Raw genomic sequence first — 22,607 nt, 5'->3', positions numbered from 1 at the left:
TAATTTAAACTAACTTACACTAAGGACAACACACACACCCACGCCCAAGGGAAGACTCGAACCTCCTATGAGGGGGAGCCGCGCAAACCGTTGCAAGGCGCCAAGACCGCACGGCTACCCCGCGCGGCCATCGCCAATGATGGAAGGGGTATCGAACATGTCATAACCTAAATCCGAATGTCTGTTATTTCCCGTATTCAATAATGTGTGTGCATACCGTATGTTGTAACTAACTCAGGTCTTTTTTCGTATAGTTCAGTAATTGTCACTTTGTATGTTAGCGTGAAGTTCTGGCAATGCTTGGAGCAGCAGAAGGGGCGCAGAACTGTAATCCGAAGGTTTTGTGACAAAGTACAAATTAGGAAACATACTATTATTTCCAGATTTAAGGTTTTTACACAGCAAATAAACCGTGATTATGCTCAACATATTATACCTGATGTGAACAAACCCAATGTGCAGGAGAAAAAAATTCTTCTGTTAACTGACTCGTGGTGAGGATTAACAAATCCACAGTCATAAAACGCGATTTTTCAAGATGAATAATGATTGCCATTGGGCAGTGTTGAAAGTATTAAATTGGCCGTACCCTCCCCAAATGCACTCCGCCAGGGCAATCCTGCGACGTCCAATTGTATAGTAAGCTAAACGTTAAGAAGCTTCCAAACTTCCCTATCTCGTCGAGAGAGAAAAACAAATCACATCCCAAAAAGTCTGGATCGAAATACACTCCACGAACTATCCCTGCCAATATTTGGCGAAATGATGCGTTACGTGTGGTTTGCTACCAAACTATTCCATGTGTGAGTACATTTTATTAATGTAAACGAAGTTTGTACTGGGCATCGATTCGTGTTGTTTGCCCTGTAAAAATTGATAAAAAAAAGGGAAGTTTCAGCCTAGGAATTCAATCCCACGACTCTCGGGTTACTATTTTGTTCTCTTTCCGTTGTACCAAACTCTACGCTGAACCCACGCTATCATAGATGGTTCATGCCTCACCCACGTCTCAGAAAGAATAAAAGCCATTTCTTTTAAACACATAGCCATCTGGAGTTACCACTTCTGTCACTTACGCTTCTGGCTTAGCCCTGCATAAACAAAAAATTTGGACGCAACTGGTGATGATGTGTAGGCTTGGTCGCCCTTGTAAAATAACAGCCCTTTGGAGGAGGTTGGTACACCCGTAAATGAATAACAGACATATCTGGTAAAGTGTCCTCGAATGTCGTAGACGTTATTATTTCACATTACCAATCGCGGGAGAGACGTGATGTGCTGATTTAAAACATGTGTGGATAAAAATCTTACGTTAGGTCCCAAATTGTCCGATTGTTTCGGCTCGTTACCGAGCCATCTAAAGATCAATCTGAAATGTTGTTCAGTGTGGGAGACTCCTTGCAAATCATGTTTTGTTTTTTTTTGTTTTTTTTTGTAGCTAATTGGTCCTAGTTAAGTAAAATCCTAAAGTGAACATGTTACTTGGTTATGTTATTATTGATTGATGTCAATTTACGCAACCAGTTAAGATTTTAAATTTAGGATTTCATTTAACTAGGCGATTTGGCTCTAGAAATACGACGTTGTGCAAGGAGCATCATACACTGAAAAACATTTTAGATTGATCTGAAGATGGTTCGGTACTTAGCAAAAGCCGGTAACTCTAAAGAAAATTTGGCATCTTGGAATAAGATTTTTACGCACACATGTTTTAATTTTGTAGATTTTCATTAGTTGCGTATGTTGAACAGTCATATAGGATGCTTTATCCGAATTCAATGAGCTACCGCGACCGTAACTTCTTCCTATGAGTCTGACATTACTGAACTCGTGCATTGCCACCTGCTACATGGGATGTCAAACCACAACGTCAGTATTGTCCAGGAACTGCTGGTAATCAATCTCCCAATATTCTCCAAAAAACAGAAAGGTAAATAAACTAAGCCCACTGTCAGAGCTATGTGTTCATCAGCGATGGTAAAACAACGTCTCTGAGAATGCACACTGGAATAGTGAAGGCGTCCCACTTACCAACATCAACAGAAGTGACGGCGTCTCCTTACGGAATCAAAGTTGGCCTTGGCGTCTCACCTGGCATAAGCTTTGTGCAGTGTCTGCCATAGTCTAAGTCTGCGTGTGTCGTCACGAATATATACTTTGAAAACATCACAAAAATTCGCTCCCGACGTGATTTTACTAGATTAGACACTTTACTTTTCTTTTTTTTTGTTTGATGCGGCCCGCCACGAATTCCTTTCCTGTGCTAACCTCTTCATCTCAGAGTAGCACTTGCAACCTACGTCCTCAATTATTTGCTTGACGTATTCCAATCTCTGTCTTCCTCTACAGTTTTTGCCCTCTAAAGCTCCCTCTAGTACCATGGAAGTCATTCCCTCATGTCTTAGCAGATGTCCCATCATCCTGTCCCTTCTCCTTATCACTGATTTCCACATATTCCTTTTCTCTCCGATTCTGCATAGAACCTCCTCATTCCTTACCTTATCAGTCCACCTAATTTTCAACATTCGTCTATAGCACCACATCTCTAATGCTTCGATTCTCTTCTCTTCCGGTTTTCCCACAGTCCACTACCATACAATGCTGTACTCCAGACGTAAATCCTCAGAAATTTCTTCCTCAAATTAAGACCGGTATTTGATATTAGTAGACTTCTCTTGGCCAGAAATGTCTTTTTTGCCATAGCGAGTCTGCCTTTGATGTCCTCCTTGCTCCGTCCGTCATTGGTTATTTTACTGCCTAGGTAGCAGAATTCCTTAACTTCATTGACTTCGTGACCATCAATCCTGATGTTAAGTTTCTCGCTGTTCCCATTTCTACTACTTCTCATTACCTTCGTCTTTCTCCGACTTACTCTCAAACCATACTATGTACTCATTAGACTGTTCATTCCGTTCAGCAGATCATTTAATTCTTCTTCACTTTCACTCCGGATAGCAATGTCATCAGCGAATCGTATCATTGATATTCTTTCACCTTGTATTTTAATTCCACTCCGGAACCTTTCTTTTATTTCCATCATTGCTTCCTCGATGTACAGATTGAAGAGTAGGGGCGAAAGGCTACAGCCTTGTCTTACACCCTTCTTAATACGAGCACTTCGTTCTTGATCGTCCACTCTTATTATTCCCTCTTGGTTGTTGTACATATTGTATATGACCCGTCTCTCCCTATAGCTTACCCCTACTGTTTTTCAGAGTCTCGAACAGCTTGCACCATTTTATATTGTCGTACGCTTTTTCCAGGTCGACAAATTCTATGAAAGTGTCTTGATTATTTTTTTGGCCTTCCTTCTATTATTAGCCGTAACGTCAGAATTGCCTCTCTCGTCCCTTTACTTTTCCTAAAGCCAAACTGATCGTCACCTAGCGCATTCTCAATTTTCTTTTCCATTCTTCTGTATATTATTCTTATAAGCAGCTTCGATGCATGAGCTGTTAAGCTGATTGTGCGGTAATACTCGCACTTGTCAGCTCTTGCCATCTTCGGAATTGTGCGGATGATGCTTTTCCGAAAGTCAGATGGTATGTCGCCAAACTCATATTCTACACACCAACGTGAATAGTCGTTTTGTTGCCACTTCCCCCAATGATTTTAGAAATTCTGATGGAATGTTAACTATCCCGTCTGTCTTATTTGATCGTAAGTCCTCCAAAGCTCTTTTAAATTCCGATTCTAATACTGGATCCCCTATCTCTTCTAAATCGACTCCTGTTTCTTCTTCTATCACATCAGACAAATCTTCACCCTCATAGAGGCTTTCAATGTATTCTTTCCACCTATCTGCTCTCTCCTCTGCATTTAACACTGGAATTCCCGTTGCACACTTAATGTTACCACCGTTGCTTTTAATGTCACCAAAGGTTATTTTGACTTTCCCGTATGCTGAGTCTGTCCTTCCGACAATCATATCTTTTTCGATGTCTTCACATTTTTCCTGCAGCCATTTCGTCTTAGCTTCCCTGCACTTCCTATTTGTTTCATTCCTCAGCGACTTGTATTTCTGTATTCCTGATTCTCCCAGAAGATGTTTGTACTTCCTCCTTTCATCAATCAACTGAAGCATTTCTTCTGTTACCCATGGTTTCTTCGCAGCTACCCTCTTTGTACCTATGTTTTCCTTCCCAACTTGTGTGATGGCCCTTTTTAGATATGTCCATTCCTCTTCAACTGTACTGCCTACTGCGCTATTCCTTATTGCTGTATCTATAGCGTTAGAGAACTTCAAACGTATCTCGTCATTCCTTAATACTTCCGTATGCCACTTCTTTGCGTATTGATTCTTCCTGACTAATGTCTTGAACTTCAGCCTACTCTTCATCACTACTATATTGTGATCTCAGTCTATATCTGCTCCTGGGTACGCCTTACAGTCCAGTATCTGATTTCGGAATCTCTGTCTGACCATGATGTAATCTTATTGAAATCTTCCCGTATTCCCGGCCTTTTCCAAGTATACCTCCTCCTCTTGTGATTCTTGAACAGGGTATTCGCTATTACTAGCTGAAACTTGCTACAGAACTAAATTAGTCTTTCTCCTCTTTCATTCCTTGTCCCAAGCCCATATTCTTCTGTAACCTTTTCTTCTACTCCTTCCCCTACAACTGCATTCCTGTCGCCCATGACTATTAGATTTTCGTCCCCCTTTACATACTGCATTACCCTTTCAATATCCTCAGACACTTTCTCTATCTGTTCATCTTCAGCTTGCGACGTCGGCATGTATACCTGAACTATCGTTGTCGGTGTTGGTATGCTGTCGATTCTGATTAGAACAATCCGGTCACTGAACTGTTCACAGTAATACACCCCCTGCCCTACCTTCCTACACATAGCGAATCCTACACCTGTTATACCATTTTCTGCTGCTGTTGATATTACCCGATACTCATCTGACCAGAAATCCTTGTCTTCCTTCCACTTCACTTCACTGACCCCTACTATATCTAGATTGAGGCTTTGCCTTTCCCTTTTCAGATTTTCTAGTTTCCGTACCACGTTGACTTAATGGGAGCAAAAGCAAACTATTTTTCCAGCGCTGTGGAGCTGACGTTCGCCCCATGGCCGAGCGCTCGTGAAACCGGTCGCTTTCCCCTGACAGCGCCGCATCACCCACAGTCCGGTCCGCCCTGCGTATCAGGGACATCACTGTGAACACTTTAAGAATCGTTAATGACATTAGTGCAGTGAGTTCGGGCTAGAGGTATGCGAAAACATCTGTTCATATTTCAGTACGTATATCGGTTTACAACTTTATTTATTCAACACTGAACCTAGGAACTAATTATTATGCATATTGGTGCAATTCAATGTGGGCACCGTGTATAGCTCGAAAGATGGTGTAATGGTAGTCCACTTCTCGCCACATGTTCGTAATCCTTATATGTGTCATAGCTAGGGGCAAAAAATTTCGCGAAAACAATAACGCTTAAAATAACACAAAATTAATGGTTTTCACGACGTATTGCGAAATTTGTAATTTTCCATTGTCTAAAACTGTCATAAAAACAAGGACGGAAATGTACTAATATTCTGATAGTTACTGAATGTTGAAACCACATTTTGTCTTCCAGTCTCCTTAAGACTGAGGTTCGTGTATGATCTTAAAACAAAAGTTCATTTACTGTGTAACAAACTCTGTTTTTACGACGCAAATAACACTGAATTTAGCAAAAGAACACCACCATATTTGGCGAAAAACACGAAAGAATTTGGCAAAAATCGAATTCGGTAAAAAACATCGTCTTGGTTTAAAAGAACACCGAGTTTACAAAAGACAACAAGGAATTTCGCAAAAACCCAATACAGAATTTGGTAAAAAAACACACCTAATTTGGCAAAAACACCAGATTTGGTAAAGACACTAAATTTCCCAAAAACAGCAAATTTTGCAAAGATAACAACACTGAATTTGGCAAAAAATAGCACCAAATATGGGAAAAAATAACACCGAATTTGGCAAAAAAATAACACCGAATTTATCAAAATATAGCACCAAATTTTGTCATGAAATAAAACTATTTATTCCTGTCGCTAGTTATAGTCTTGACTGCAGTGTAGATCCATTGACTCAGATCTACCAGATGTCGAAGCTTTTTTTCTGTAAACAATATCCTAACTTCATCACGCACTGTTTTCCCACTTCTCTTCTCCCCTATCTTGGGCTCTTCCACCAGGTCCCACCAAATGGTTGTCTGCCTGCATGAACTACGCTGTCTTTTTAGTCGGATCCCGGTCAGTACGTGTTGTGTACATACTTCCACATAGTCGGCGCGTACACAACTTTCCCACCAGAGCGCTCCCCGCAAAGCACAACAGCGCAGGCGCAGCGCTCGTCCGTCTCCGCACTACGAGATGGCGCTGCCTTAGAGCCGGACCAAATTCTGCTTCCGCCGATCCGAGTATTAATATGTAATGCAGCCAATGACATTGCTGCTAAAGTAGAACCTTTTCTCCTCGCGGATCACACTCGCGCAGTGATACCTGAACGCGCGAGGTATTATACGAGTGTACAGACCTCCGATTAGTCAATCTGCATTAGTCTGCATCAGTCTGTAGTCAAGTTTCAGTCTGCGCCTGATAAAATTATCATAATCCTGTACATAGCCATGAAGATATATGAATAGACATTTTGTCAAGTATCAGAGATATGTGAGAATAAGATTAACGTACCAAGACCAAAGGAACTTCAGATTGTCAATTGTAAACAGCATCCAGAATCAAGTTACGTAATATCTATGATTATTATTATTTTAATAAAAGTGTGTGAAAATTAATCAAGTTGTTTAAAGTTGGTCACCGTCAATCTGCTATTCTAAGCGTGCAAGTGGCATTTCTATCGTCTGACCTAACGGCAGAAGATAAACACGCCACAATAAGACCACGAGACATATTGCTGACACTCGCCTACTACGTTAGAGCGACAAGTCAAATAATGTGATGGTACGTGTACCGAAGGTCTTACAGTACGCACACTACAGTACGCCTCCTCCAGCCTTCCAAACTTCTGGACGCCGTAACCTGAGTGCCAGACACTCTGACTTGCCTTCGTGTGGACACCGTGGCCTTACTCCACGAGAATGGCGGTCATTCAGATTGTTATGCTCAATTAAAACTAAAGTATCTTGTGAGTGTGACCATGATGCGGTTTTCACCAAACTTACTCGAACTAAATTCTACGTACTTCTACAAACGATTCCACCTTATTATGTCTCTCCTTCAGTATTTTAATTTATGAAGATACTACAGTGAGCATGCAAAGTGCAATGAGCAATAACTGCCATGTCTCTGACTCGCAGACTGACTTACTTTATGTGGCCGTATGCATAGACTGAACAACAGTCACAAAGAGTTTTGATGTAGTGAGCAGGTTAGTCAAAAAAATCAGTTAGCTTCAAGAAATAGAAGAAAACCTAAAACATGCAGGAATCAATGGGGAGATAAATTTTCAGAAACAGTTAAAAGAAAAGAAGAAGGAAGGACAATGGAAACAGGAAAACAATTAAAGGATTAATTGAATTTCCATTGAGGAAAAGAGGGGAACATGAAAAAAATTAGTATACACGTAACATTCAGTTTCAGACGTTGTCTTAAGGCCAAAATTGTTTAATAATAATAATAATAATAAAATAATGCCTCCTCTTCCTTCTCATTCCTCACATCCCCCTCAAAACATCAACCAGCTTGGTCAAAGCAGATTTTTGGCCACGAACAGTGCGTTAGCTCTTATACCTCTGTGCCTGATTTCCCAGAGTCAGCACTTCAACACACGTCCTTTTTGTCAATATACAGGGTGATTCAAAAAGAATACCACAACTTTAGAATTTAAAACTCTGCAACGACAAAAGGCAGAGCTAAGCACTATCTGTCGGCGAATTAAGGGAGCTATAAAGTTTCATTTAGTTATACATTTGTTCGCCATTTCAGCCAATAAAGTTTTTGGTCCCTTTTTCTTCGAAGGTGCTACTGTAACTGGACTACAGTATCTGGAGATGTTAGAGAATTGGCTGTTCCCTCAGCTCGAACAAGAAGCACAACAATTCATATTTCAGCAGGATGGAGCGCCACCACATTGGCACTTATCTGTCCGTAACTACCTGAACGTCAACTACCCGAGGCGATGGATCGGCCGCCAGGCAGCCCGTGACAGAGCACTTCATCACTGGCCTCCAAGAAGCCCTGATCTTACCCCCTGCGATTTTTTCTTATGGGGGTATGTTAAGGATATGGTGTGTCGGCCACATCTCCCAGCCACCATTGATGATTTGAAACGAGAAATAACAGCAACTATCCAAACTGTTACGCCTGATATGCTACAGAGAGTGTGGAACGAGTTGGAGTATCGGGTTGATATTGCTCGTGTGTCTGGAGGGGGCCATATTGAACATCTCTGAACTTGTTTTTGAGTGAAAAAAAAACCTTTTTAAATACTCTTTGTAATGACGTACAACAGAAGGTTATATTATGTTTCTTTCATTAAATACACATTTTTGAAGTTGTAGTATTCTTTTTGAATCACCCTGTAGTATACTGTCTGGAGGACATCCATAACTATTGCTACAATTTTTCATAATGGATAAATCTGCTCCATTTGTGATATATTAATTCCTTTATTTGGATAAAATCGTACACACAACCTGACGTTCACAACGTAAATCTTTCATGATGTAAATCCCATCTTCACGCACTACAAAAAACAAAGGAATCTAAGAGTGATGCTATATAAAATTTATCATTAAAAGGGTCCATACAAAGGTAAATATCGTGTCGTACCTTTATTTCGTATGAGAAACTCGTGTCGGTCATACAAAGAAGTCCAGCAAATTTATTAGGTTCCGTGCGTCATCCTCTGCGGGTGGGGCATGAAAAAGTTCTTTACATGAACCAGTAGCACACTGGCTAAATGGGGCCTAACCTAAAAACCGTGAACGTAACACCGAATTAGCACACATTTCAAGCTTCATGTAACCTATGAACGAATTGTAAAAACAGAGCATATGTCAGTGCTAAGGAAGTAAAATGAAGGCATGTCATTGTAGAAGGATGATAGAGTACATGTCTTTTTCTTGTCCGTCTGAGGATGATATATTGGCCTCCGCAGGTATCTACACCACTTTTAAGCTTTTAATAACCTCCCCTCTATTTCAACAGCGTATGACCGTGAGAATAATTCTAATTACGTGCGATCTTAAGAAATCTGGCCAGTTGAGACTGTAGTCTGTCAATGGCATCGTCACGTAAGTAGCGTCTATAACATATCGTACTCTAATGTTGGAGTCTGCATGTCATATCAATCTATCAGTAGGATGGGTTTCACCAGACATGGCCTGCACCTCAACAGGTATGGGAAGGGGAGGTTGGCAAAACTTATAGGTGACAGCATAGGTGGGGGTGGTGGGATCACTCATGGGAAAATTCCGATAGTTGTGGGTGTTAGAGCTGTACCTTTTTTAGATTGAAGTCAGCTGATAGGTATTCCTGCTTAAGGGAAGTCTCTCTAACAAAGAAACCACTTTCTACAAAGCTTGGGTACCCGATTAATGAGGGAATTAGTATATTTCATCAAAATATACAAGGTATTAGAGATAAAGTTAGTGAACTGCTTATAGATGTTGACTCTGAAATTATTGGTATATCTGAACACTTCTTAAATAAGGAGATAATTCAGAGGCTTCCTTTACCAGGATACAGGTTGGCTGGCAGCTTTTCTAGGAGCTCTTAGCGGTGTGAGGGAGTAGCCATTTATGAGAAAAACGGTATCCCATTTGAGTCAATTGATGTTTCAAAGTACTGCACTGAAAAGGTGTTTGAATGTTGTGCAGGTGTGGTTAAATTTAGTGGAGCTAAACTTCTTACTGTTGTTATTTATAGATCCCCAGACTCCGATTTCACAACATTTTTGCTAAAGCTAGAGGAGATTCTTGGTTCACTTTATAGGAAATACAAAAAGTTAGTTATATGTGGTGACTTCAATATTAATTGTATAAGAGATTGTGCAAGGAAAAGGATGCTGGTAGACCTCCTTAATTCATATAATCTTATGCAAACCGTATTCTTTCCAACGAGAGTGCAAGGGAACACTAGAACAACCATAGACAATATTTTTGTTCATTCGTCATTATTAGAAGGGCATTCTGTTAGCAAAAAGGTGAATGGCCTTTCAGATCATGATGCACAAATTTTAAGTCTAAATGATTTTTGTGCTGCAACACATGTTAAATATGATTACCAACTTTTTAGGAAAGCTGATCCAGTTGCTGTACAGACTTTTGTAAACCTTATCAAGGAACAAGAGTGGCAAGATGTTTATAGTGCTGATACAGTAGACGATAAATATAATGCCTCCCTCAAAACTTTTCTCGTGCTCTTTGAAAGTTGCTTTCCGTTAGAACGCTCAAAACAGGGTACTAGCACAAACAGGCAGCCTGGGTGGCTGACTAAAGGGATAAGAATATCTTGTAGAACAAAGTGGCAATTATATCAAAACGTTAGAAACAGTCAAAATCTAAATGCAGCAGCCCATTACGAACAGTATTGTAAGGTGCTTAAAAAACTTATTAGGAAGGCAAAAAGTATGTGGTATGCAGATAGAATAGCTAAGTCTCAGGATAAAATTAAAACCATATGGTCAGTCGTAAAGTGGCTGGTCTGCAGAGACAGGTCGAGAATATAGAATCAGTGCGTTGTGGGGATGTCCGTGTTACTGACAAGTCGCATATATGTACAGTACTTAATAATCACTTTCTGAATATAGCAGGTGAACTAAATAGAAACCTAGTCCCAACAGGGAATCATATAGCGCTCTTAGAAAAAAGTGTTCCGAGACAGTTACCTGAAATGCTCCTCCATGATACTGACAAGAGGGAGATTGAGTTAATAATTAAATCACCAAAGACCAAGAACTCTCATGGATATGACGGGGTATCTAGCAGAATACTGAAGTATTGTTCCACGTATGTTAGCTCAGTACTTAGCCATATCTGTAACTTTTCCTTTAGGAGTCGTCGGTTTCCTGACCGATTAAAGTACTCGGTAGTGAAGCCACTTTATTAAAAGGGAGACAGGAATAATGTTGACAATTATAGACCTATTTCTATGCCATCGGTGTTTGCTAAAGTTATCGAGAGGGTTGTATATACAAGGTTACTGCAGCATTTAAATTCACATAATTTGCTGTCAAATGTACAGTTTGGTTTTAGAAATGGCTCAACAACTGAAAATGCTATAGTCTCTTTTCTCTGTGAGGTTTTGGACGGATTAAATAAAAGGTTGCGAACGTTAGGTGTTTTCTTTGATTTAAGGAAGGCTTTTGACTGTGTTGACCACAAAATATTACTGCAGAAGTTGGAACATTATGGAGTAAGGGGAGTAGCTTACAATTGGTTCGCCTCCTACTTTAAGAACAGAAAACAGAAGGTAATCCTCCGCAATATTGAGAGTGGTAATGATGTTCAGTCCCAATGGGGCACTGTTAAATGGGGCGTTCCCCAAGGGTCGGTGCTGGGGCCACTGCTGTTTCTTATTTATGTAAATGATATGCCTTCTAGTATTACAGGTGATTCAAAAATATTTCTGTTTGCTGATGACACCACCTTGGTAGTGAAGGATCTTGTGTGTAATATTGAAACATTATCAAATAATGTAGTTCATGATATAAGTTCGTGGCTTGTAGAAAATAATTTGATGCTAAATCACAGTAAGACTCAGTTTTTACAGTTTCTAACCCACAATTCAACAAGAACTGACATTTTAATCAGACAGAATGGGCATGTTATAAGCGAGACGGAACAGTTCAAGTTCCTAGGCGTACGGATAGATAGTAAGCTGTTGTGGAAAGCCCATGTTCAGGATCTTGTTCAGAAACTAAATGCCGCTTTATTTACCATTAGAACAGTATCTGAAATAAGTGACATTTCAACACGAAAAGTAGTATACTTCGCATATTTTCATACGCTTATGTCATATGCTATTAATTTTTGGGGTAATTCTTCTGATTCAAAAAGGGTATTTTTGGCTCAAAAACGGGCTGTTCGAGCTACGTATGGTGTAAGTTCGAAGACATCTTGTCGACCCCTATTCAATAGTCTGGGAATTTTGACATTGCCCTCACAGTATGTATTTTCTTTAATGTCGTTTGTTGTTAGCAATATTAGCTTATTCCCAAGAGTTAGCAGCTTTCACTCAGTTAATACTAGGCAGAAATCAAATCTGCATGTGGAATGCACTTCCTTGACTCTTGTGCAGAAGGGAGTGCAGTATTCTGCTATATCCATTTCCAATAAGCTACCACAAGAACTCAAAAATCTTAGCAGTAGCCCAAACACTTTTAAGTCTAAACTGAAGAGTTTCCTCATGGCTCACTCCTTCTATTCTGTCGAGGAGCTCCTGGAAGAGCTAAAAAATTAAGCAAATTCCAGTGTTACATTCTTGATTTTCTTTATTTAAACTAACGACTTGTCGCCTGAATATGTTTCTTATATTTCATTTTATCTGTTTCTACAATCGTGTTATAATTTCATGTATTGACTCGTTCCATGACCATGGAGACTTCTCCTAAATGTGGTCCCACGGAATAATAAATAAATAAATAAATAAATAAATAAATAAAATCAACTGACAGGTGTCACACAACGTTTAGGGAACTAGATTCAGTTTTACTTTTCAGGGGTTGTACATATTACACTGGTGTCCAAAACTGAGCAACCGAAATTCTGCCAGGTTTTCGTTTATTATGCGACCAAACAGTATAATCAGGTGATAGTAAATTAGGAACAATATAAAGAATACAGAATGTAAACAACTGCACTATACATAACGGTAGACGAAAATTGACCTTCGTTTTTCCCAACTTAACGCATTTGGACACACATCGAGACAACTGGTTAATGTGCTCAGTGTGGGTGTAGCCACCTCTGGCAGCAATACAGGCGTGACACACGACGGGGCTTGCTGTGAATACGTCATCAGTCTCATGTCGAGGCAATAACTCCCAATCTTCCTGCAGCGCTGCTCGCAAGTCTTGGAGAGTGGTTCCTGGATACTGCCCCTAGTGCACCGCAGACGTGCTTTGTGGGATTCATATCAAGAGAGCGAGGAGACCATGACATGCGTGCAATATCTTCTGCTTCCAAGAAAACATCAGCTACACGTGCTCTATCAGGTTGAGCTTTATCGTCCACCAATACGACGTCTAGGCCCACAGCACCTCGCAACAATGCAGATGATGTTCCAAGATCCCATCACGATAGCTGACAGCAGTTAAGTCTTGCGGATTTACCAGCACAATTTCATGAAGCGGGCTTCGAGTGGTAAACATAATTCCTGCCCACGCCGTTGGGGATTCTCCTCCATATCGGTGCCTTTCCACGATTTTTGGGTCTCGAAATCGTGTTCCACGTTCCCTCCAGATGCGAATCCGCCAAGAATCACTGTCCGGACCAAATCACGACTCTCCTGTGAAAAGAACATTGTTCCACTCTTCCACCGTCCACGGTGCATGTTGACGACTCCATACTAGACGTTCCCTTCTGTGAAGACGCGTCAGAGACACACATACAGCAGGTCCCGGACAGTAAAGACAACTCTGCTGAGGCCACCGCAGAGAGCCTGGTAGGCGGCTTCTCCGAGCCATACTTCGCCGTCTGTGACCGTGTACACAGCGACTGTGGATGCGCGACTATCTGAAAACCACCGTCCCGTTTGATGGGTGCCCTGACGTCATCGTTCGCATCGTTGTCCGTTGACCAGAATGCCATCTTCCGCGCAGGACACGGTCGTACGGAGATCTGGTTGACAGTTTGTACGATTATATCGTGAATTAGACACAGGAAGGGGAAACTATGGTTTGTTGCTTCAATTTCGGACACCAGCGTATATCGTTTCCTCACCTTAGTACACTCCTGGAAATGGAAAAAAGAACACATTGACACCGGTGTGTCAGACCCACCATACTTGCTCCGGACACTGCGAGAGGGCTGTACAAGCAATGATCACACGCACGGCACAGCGGACACACCAGGAACCGCGGTGTTGGCCGTCGAATGGCGCTAGCTGCGCAGCATTTGTGCACCGCCGCCGTCAGTGTCAGCCAGTTTGCCGTGGCATACGGAGCTCCATCGCAGTCTTTAACACTGGTAGCATGCCGCGACAGCGTGGACGTGAACCGTATGTGCAGTTGACGGACTTTGAGCGAGGGCGTATAGTGGGCATGCGGGAGGCCGGGTGGACGTACCGCCGAATTGCTCAACACGTGGGGCGTGAGGTCTCCACAGTACATCGATGTTGTCGCCAGTGGTCGGCGGAAGGTGCACGTGCCCGTCGACCTGGGACCGGACCGCAGCGACGCACGGATGCACGCCAAGACCGTAGGATCCTACGCAGTGCCGTAGGGGACCGCACCGCCACTTCCCAGCAAATTAGGGACACTGTTGCTCCTGGGGTATCGGCGACGACCAATCGCAACCGTCTCCATGAAGTTGGGCTACGGTCCCGCACACCGTTAGGCCGTCTTCCGCTCACGCCCCAACGTCGTGCAGCCCGCCTCCAGTGGTGTCGCGACAGGCGTGAATGGAGGGACGAATGGAGACGTGTCGTCTTCAGCGATGAGAGTCGCTTCTGCCTTGGTGCCAATGATGGTCGTATGCGTGTTTGGCGCCGTGCAGGTGAGCGCCACAATCAGGACTGCATACGACCGAGGCACACAGGGCCAACACCCGGCATCATGGTGTGGGGAGCGATCTCCTACACTGGCCGTACACCACTGGTGATCGTCGAGGGGACACTGAATAGTGCACGGTACATCCAAACCGTCATCGAACCCATCGTTCTACCATTCCTAGACCGGCAAGGGAACTTGCTGTTCCAACAGGACAATGCACGTCCGCATGTATCCCGTGCCACCCAACGTGCTCTAGAAGGTGTAAGTCAACTACCCTGGCCAGCAAGATCTCCGGATCTGTCCCCCATTGAGCATGTTTGGGACTGGATGAAGCGTCGTCTCACGCGGTCTGCACGTCCAGCACGAACGCTGGTCCAACTGAGGCGCCAGGTGGAAATGGCATGGCAAGCCGTTCCACAGGACTACATCCAGCATCTCTACGATCGTCTCCATGGGAGAATAGCAGCCTGCATTGCTGCGAAAGGTGTATATACACTGTACTAGTGCCGACATTGTGCATGCTCTGTTGCCTGTGTCTATGTGCCTGTGGTTCTGTCAGTGTGATCATGTGATGTATCTGACCCCAGGAATGTGTCAATAAGGTTTCCCCTTCCGGGGACAATGAATTCACGGTGTTCTTATTTCAATTTCCAGGAGTGTATTTAATGTGGAACTCTGCAGCTGTATATATATTCAGTATTTCTAGGTGTTCACCAGTCACACTCACGTCTCCGTTACTGGAGATTCTATGCACCATGATTATGCAGGTTACCTTTTACGTTGTATTGCACTATCGACACCCGTAGCCTTGTATTCTCAATATTTCATACTCTGTATATTGATTTTGTTCCACTGTAACGTTTAATTTGTGTTGTGTCGGTTTGTCCCCTTTTTTATGTTATACTACGACCTTATTACTTTTAACTGCATGACAATGTCATTATAAATGTTTATTATTTTGTTGTTCGAGAATTTCATAATAGATTTTTAGTATTTTTACTCCTTGCCAATCGGAATACGCAATGCGTATTTTTCTTTTAGTATTTGTTCTGTATCGGCTCTACCTTAATTAACATCTTTCTTAACGTAATGTGGTGTTAGCGCAGTTAGTAACGGGTGGTTCAAATGGTTCAAACGGCTCTGAGCACTATGGGACTCAACTGCTGTGGTCATCAGTCCCCTAGAACTTAGAACTACTTAAACCTAACTAACCTAAGGACATCACACACATCCATGCCCGAGGCAGGATTCGAACCTGCGACCGTAGCAGTCGCACGGTTCCGGACTGCGCGCCTAGAACCGCGAGACCACCACGGCCGGCAGTAACGGGTGGCATTTGGGAGAAAACGTGGGGATGCGGCCGTGTTTTGAGCTACGATTTCTTCTGTCGTCATTCGCGTCCTCGATGCTCGTTCTGCCGGCTGCCACTCTGTGACGATCTGAGTCACATTGTTGCTGTCAGCCCGTCAGTGTGTCGACCGGTCTTGCTGGGCGTCCATAACGCGGCGCGGGATCGACACTTGTACGGTAAGGTACTTCTGAGGTCCAGAAATTGGCGTTCAACGGCATTCATGCCTTGATCTTACTTTCTTAGGCCGTGCCACATATCCTGTCGTTTGCAGTAAGTTCATACGTTTCATTAGGCTGACCATGAGTGTTTATTTGCTGTTATGTTCATGGTTTTGCCACTTAGGTCACGAGGAGCTAGTGTAGTACTGCTTATATAAAAGAATCTTTTCATGCTTCACCCACACGGAACCTCGTACGTAACTTGATAAATTTGCTGGATTTTTTAAATGTCCAGCACGATTTTCTCGTACGCAATCAAGGTATGACATAATATTCACATTTTTATGGACCCTTTTATTGTTAATTAATTGTATACTGGATGACTCACAAACATATGCAAACATTTTAATATGTTATTCCACAAGTAAAACTAAAGAAAAAAGTTCATATAAACACAGGTTCGCAAAATGTTTGGTTACGGGGTTACGGCTAGTAAAATATTTTGCCTGACGTTTAGCATCTTCGCTAATATGAAGTCATCCCAAAACTGTACGAGGTTAAAGTAAAGCACGATTTCCATTTACTATGTTGTTATTGGTCTGGTGAATCTAATAAGACATGTCCCAGACGTGTGTCTGCAGTAGTTTTCCAGAACATCCAGAGAAGCAAACACGTAATTTCCTAAAATTTTTAATTTAATAACTACTTCAGCAAATAAAGAGTATTTGTGTAACTGCCGATTAGTGTTTAACCAATTGCACAACTCCAAGCGAAGGGCACAATCCCCCGGATGTAAATGAGGCACTTTTTGTTTATGATAATGATACACATTAATGTACTTCAGCGAACGCCATACCTTAAATTGTGAAGTGCCTCATCGTTGAGAGATACGTACCCGGACTTCGTTGAATAGCATCCGTATTATCGTCATCATCGTCTTCACGTATCGAGCGCTCGTACTGATCTTGAACGCAAGGTAGAGAACCTGCCTCCCGTAACATTCTAAATACTTAACTAATGGTTCGTGCATTCGGAATCCTCCGAGCTGGATAACGTAAGCGATATTCGTTAACTGCAGCCATAACATTACCGTCACATTTGCCATAAATAAACGCCATATCGACGTATTCCTCCGTCGTAAATTTGAAAGGCATCCCTATTTCATAAATAATCTACAAACTACAACAGTTACTACGTGCTTTCACTTAAACACACTGTTCTTATTATACTCTTTCACTGAACAATACAGAAAACCAACTCGTTTCAAGATTAGGAAACGACTGAAACAACTCACTAACGGCTGCCAACAATGACATAAAGGTTTCTACATTCTCAATGGAAAGCAAACAAATTTAATTGTATAAGAATCTTTGCTCCTCTGCAGGTTCTGGAAAACTACTGCAGGTACACGTCTGGGACATATTTTATTACATTCCCCAGACCAGTAACAACGTTCTTTACTTTAACCTCGTATAGTTTTGCGATGGCTTCATATAGGTGAAGTTGCTAAATTTCAGGCAAAATCTTTTACTAGCCGTAACTCCGTAACTAAACATGTTCGGACCTATGTTTACAAACCGTCTTTTATTTGCCGTAACTTCGTAAATAAACATTTACGGACCTATGTTTATACAAGCTTTTTTCTTTAGTTTCGCTTGTAGAATAACTTATTAATATATTTCCATATTTTCGGGAATCACCCTGTACATCCCTTTCAGTTTCCCTTTTTTTATGGCGCCTGAAGATGAGATTCACATCCTGAAATTTGCGTTATCCAAGTAAAGCATTTGTGATAAAAAGTTGGAGCAGATCTGTTCATCATGAAATACCTGATTAGTGGGGACCAGTCTTGCAAGGGCCCCCAGAGAGTACCCAAACGGGGGCTATGTTTGACAAATGCCGGTGTTGTTCACAGACGATGATGCTGCGGCCGTGGTGGCGGAGCTTGTCGCTGCTACGGCTGACTTCAGAGGGCCGTGCCATCTTGAAGTACTACGGGCACCTGCGGAAGGGTGTAGAGGAGGCCATCGCCTTGAGGTCGGCGGCCACAGAGGAGGGACCAGCCAAGACGCGGCGGCGTCTGCTCGAGACTCTGGTGAAGCCTGGTGGGCAGACCACCCTCCCAGTCTCGGAAGTCCGAGACGAGGTAAGGCGTAAGCGGCTGGGCTGATGCCGCGCTGTTCTAATTACTCTCTAATCACACCTCACAATGCTTATCTTCCACTGACTTCTCCTTCATCACTTCACCCCTTTCTTGTCGTCCTCTTCCTTCCCCATGCAGTCTGCTTTATTCTCCCATTTGTTTTTTTTTTCTTTCTATTTTGTTGACCTACTTCTTCCTCCTCTTCTTCTTCAACCTGACTGTTTTTTCCTGCTTTATTTCCCCACAACTATTCTTATTATTACAGGGTTAGTCTAAAGGATTGGTCCATTTTCCAAAATTCGTATATATTGAAGTACAAATCCAAAATGAACAAGCTTTATACCAATGAAAAGCCGGCCGGGGTGGCCGAGCGGTTCTAGGCGCTATAGTCTGTAACCGCGCGACCGCTAAGGTCGCAGGTTCGAATCCTGCCTCGGGCATGGATGTGTGTGATGTCCTTAGGTTAGTTAGGTTTAAGTAGTTCTAAGTTCTAGGGGACTGATGACCTCAGAAGTTAAGTCCCATAGTGCTCAGAGCCATTTGAACCATTTTTGAACCAATGAAGAGAGGAACTTTGAAAGTTCTTGGGTGGCGGCGGCGGGCGGGCGGTGATAGTTTCAGAAGCGGCCGGTAGAGTTCGCGCGACAATAGGGCCGTCATTCCGTTTCACTGTCAGCTGTGAGTGAGATGGCGACTGTGGACCATAAGGTTTTCTGCGTCCTCGAGTTCGCGGAAAGTGAGTTGCAAATTGTCGCGCAGCAGGTATTTCGTACCAAGTTCGGTATTCAACCACCAACTCGCAAAAGCATTAGCCGTTGGTTTAAGCAATTTAAACAGACTGTTAATGTGTGCAAAGGAAAAAGTACATGCCGACCGCGTGTGTCAGAGAATGATGTCCGACGGATTCAAGTATTGTGCCCAGTCCCACTAAGTCTACAAACAGATCCAGTCGAGAGCTTGTAATACCACAACCAACTGTATGGAAAGTTCTGAGACGGCGTTTGGTGTACAAGCCCTACCGATCACAACTTGTGCAGGCTGTCGACCCCAATGACAAAGAAGCGACTCGCATTTCGTGGCTAGGTGCTAGCAAAGAAGTAGGATGACGCATTTCTACAGCGTGTAATTTTTAGTCATGAAGCGACGTTCCACCATAATAGAAAAGTCAGCAGACACAATGTTCGCAATTGGGGTTTGGAAAATCCACACTTACCACGAAAGAGACTCGCCGAAGAGCAACGTGTTCTCTGCCGTATCACGTACAAAGGTTTACGGACCATTTTTCTTTGCGGAAAGAACTGTAACGGGAATCGCCGGCCGGAGTGGCCGTGCGGTTCTAGGCGCTACAGTCTGGATCCGAGCGATCGCTACGGTCGCAGGTTCGAATCCTGCCTCGGGCATGGATGTGTGTGATGTCCTTAGGTTAGTCCTTTCCAACCACTCTGAACGATCTGAGGAACCGGATCACTGTCGCCGAGCTCTCAGTAACAGCAGACACATTCTTTCTAAGTTCTAGTCGACTGATGACCTCAGAAGTTAAGTCACATAGTACTCAGAGGCATTTTGTAACGGGAATCACATACCTGGACATGTTGGAACAATGGCTGTTCCCTCAAGTTATGGAATATTCTCAGGCCTTCATTTTCATACAGGATGGAGCTCCACCCCATTGGCACCATGATGTACGAGGCTTTTCGAATGACTCCCTTCCTCAGCGCTGGATCGGCCGCAGGGGACTCGAGGATGGCTCTGCACTTCTGGCCACCGAGATCTCCCGATCTCGCACCCTGAGCCTATTTCTTATGAGGTTGTGTGAAGGAAGCTGCTTAAGTCCCGCCTCTACCAACCACTCTGAACGATCTGAGGAACCGGATCACTGTCGCCGAGCTCTCAGTAACAGCAGACACGTTTTCGCCCATGTTGGCCGAGTTTGGCTCCCGCGTCGATGTTTGCCGTGCAGCCAAAGGTACCCATATTGAACATTTATAACATTTATAACTATAAATAATTATTAAAAACTAATTAATTACAAATTATTAAATTTATTAAACTGGTATTAAGCATTATGAAAAAAATATTTGGAACTTCCTCTTTCCATTGGTATAAAGCTCGTTCATTTTGGATTTGTACTTGCACAAATGCGACGTTTTGAAAATGGAGCCATCATTTAGAATAATCCTGTATTTCCCTTCTTTTCCTTCACTTCATCCTGATTATTAGTCTCTGCCTTCTTCCCCCTTACGATTCCATTCACCCATGTTTTCCAGTTATTTCCATTTTCACACATTTGAATTTGCTTTGCGATCTTCTCTTTGTTCATGCAATACTCATTTTTATCTTCTACCTTCTTATTCCTACTTAGCCATGTTTTTTTATTTTTTATTTTTTTAAATCAAAGACTCCTTAGGTTGGTGCATTAGTCTGTAGCGTTTTCGGTTTGCATGTTGGTATTCCGCTCGCTACACGTTTATTTATCGATTGGTCTTTTTTTTATTTGTAGTTCACTATAGCTACTTGAGTTTACATGTTGTCATTTGGAGTTAGTGAGTGGAACATCGGATGCTAGCAAATAGAGTGCCAAGCGAAGACATTGGAACATTTCCGACATATTCTCCTGTTCGAGTTTAATAGGCGAGTGACAGAAATGGAGGCAGCCAGAAACGTTAATTTTAGCGCCTTGTGCCGGTATAATGCCATTGGACAGAGCACGACAAGGTAATGGTTTTCTCGTTTTCAACAGGATGGTTTTGACGTTTGTGGCTCTGCACACTCAGGAACTCCTTCACGGTTTGATGAATATCGTTTAAACGCATTAATCCACAATCATCCGCGTTATTGTACTCAATGAGTGGCAATTGTGGTGAACTTGGTCATTCCACAACCGTGACACATTTTCAGGCAGTGGGGAATATTTGAAAATGGCGTGTATGGGTAGCTCACGCTCTAAGCCAGAATCACAAAAAATCTGCAGGAGCTGTATGTGCGTCTCTTCTTCCTCGTCATGAACAACGCCGACTGTTCCGTTCCTGTGACGAGGAATGGTGTCTTTATGGTAACATAAGGAAAAGAAACGAATGCTTGAGCCCAAACAAAGCAGAAACTCGCCGTACAAAGACCTATGCATATCTGCTAAAGATAATGTTATGCATCTGGTGGAACAGCGACGGCCTGGTGTACAACGAATTGCTTAGCCACGGTGTAACCACCACTGCTGACATCTGTTGTCAAGAACTGAGACGTCTTACAGACGTAGTTCAAGGACGACGACCAGGAAGAATGCTCGAATCGGTACTGCTCCCCAGTGACACCCGCCAATTTTGTGCTAGGCTGACAAAAAACACTTTACAGGGATTGCCTTGGAAAGCCATTCCGAACACACCTTATTCACTTGATTCTGCGCCCTCCGATTTTCATCTTTCCCGATCTCTAACATCCTACAAGGGCCTACCTTTTCGGACGAAAATGCGCTCCCGACGTGGCTAGCCGAGTTCTTCGCCTGCAAGCCACGTGACTTCTACAGTCACGGAACTTAAAAATTACCCCAGCGTTGGCAGACCGTTGTAAATAGTGAAGGAGAATATATTATTGATGACTAAAGTCTCAATTATGTGTATTTGTTGATAAACTTATCTAAAAACTCTACGAACTTACTGACTAACCTAATATTTATGTGGACCCACTATCAGCTGCTTCCAAAAAGTTTAGTTAAAATGTGCTAGTACACAGTCGGGTGTCAATGTAATTCCGAACACCTGCGCAACATCAGCAACCATGTAAAGGGTTGGAGTTGCAGTTCTGTGTGACTGCCGCAACGGCCACCAGGCTGCACTGTTGTTGTTCGTGTTTAGTGCCGTCGCCAGGCCTGGCAGGGTATGTAGGGGACGTTGCACAGCGGCAGGTGCTCGGTAAATGCTGTGAAGGGTACGGAGATGCTGCGCACACGTGTGAGATGGCGTTATCAGCACCCGAAAGTGTGTGACAAATGCTCGACTCATTGTCTCCGTTTGATGTCTAATCGAACGGTGTGGTATCCACATTTGTGGAGCATTCGATTGTGATAGTGTCCGTACTAATAAGTTCTTTGTAAATTCGACTTGATTCTGCAGTCACTGAAATGACGGCATAGAACTTACATTCTCACTTCGTTTCTCCGTCCCCTCCTGGGTGCTTCGCGCTCTTGCCCACGCAGTGCCCGAGAGGCCACACCCGCGAGGCGTCTTGTGAACACCAGCCTCATGCAGTCTCAAGCCACCTCTGACTTGACTCACCTCAAAATGGCTG

General features: G+C 42.9%; 1 protein-coding gene and 1 long non-coding RNA gene across 4 annotated transcripts in view; both read left to right on the top strand.

Annotated features, from left to right (window-relative positions):
* Positions 1 to 22,607, top strand: part of LOC126424544 (uncharacterized) — a 227,052-nt gene that overhangs the window by 151,905 nt on the left and 52,540 nt on the right. The gene's annotated exons all lie outside the window — the stretch shown is intronic.
* The window catches only part of LOC126424543 (cytochrome P450 4g15-like), a 176,315-nt gene that overhangs the window by 101,168 nt on the left and 52,540 nt on the right, over positions 1 to 22,607 (top strand). For all 3 annotated transcript variants that reach the window (XM_050087286.1, XM_050087288.1, XM_050087287.1), the window contains exon 5: positions 18,099 to 18,329. In XM_050087286.1, coding sequence (XP_049943243.1) covers positions 18,099 to 18,329 — 231 coding nt within the window. The remainder of the gene's footprint in view (positions 1 to 18,098; positions 18,330 to 22,607) is intronic.

This window comes from Schistocerca serialis, chromosome 10 (assembly GCF_023864345.2).
Source record: "Schistocerca serialis cubense isolate TAMUIC-IGC-003099 chromosome 10, iqSchSeri2.2, whole genome shotgun sequence".
NCBI lineage: Eukaryota > Metazoa > Arthropoda > Insecta > Orthoptera > Acrididae > Schistocerca > Schistocerca serialis.
Note: the sequence above shows the minus strand (reverse complement) of the source record. Positions and strands in the feature narration are given on the sequence as shown.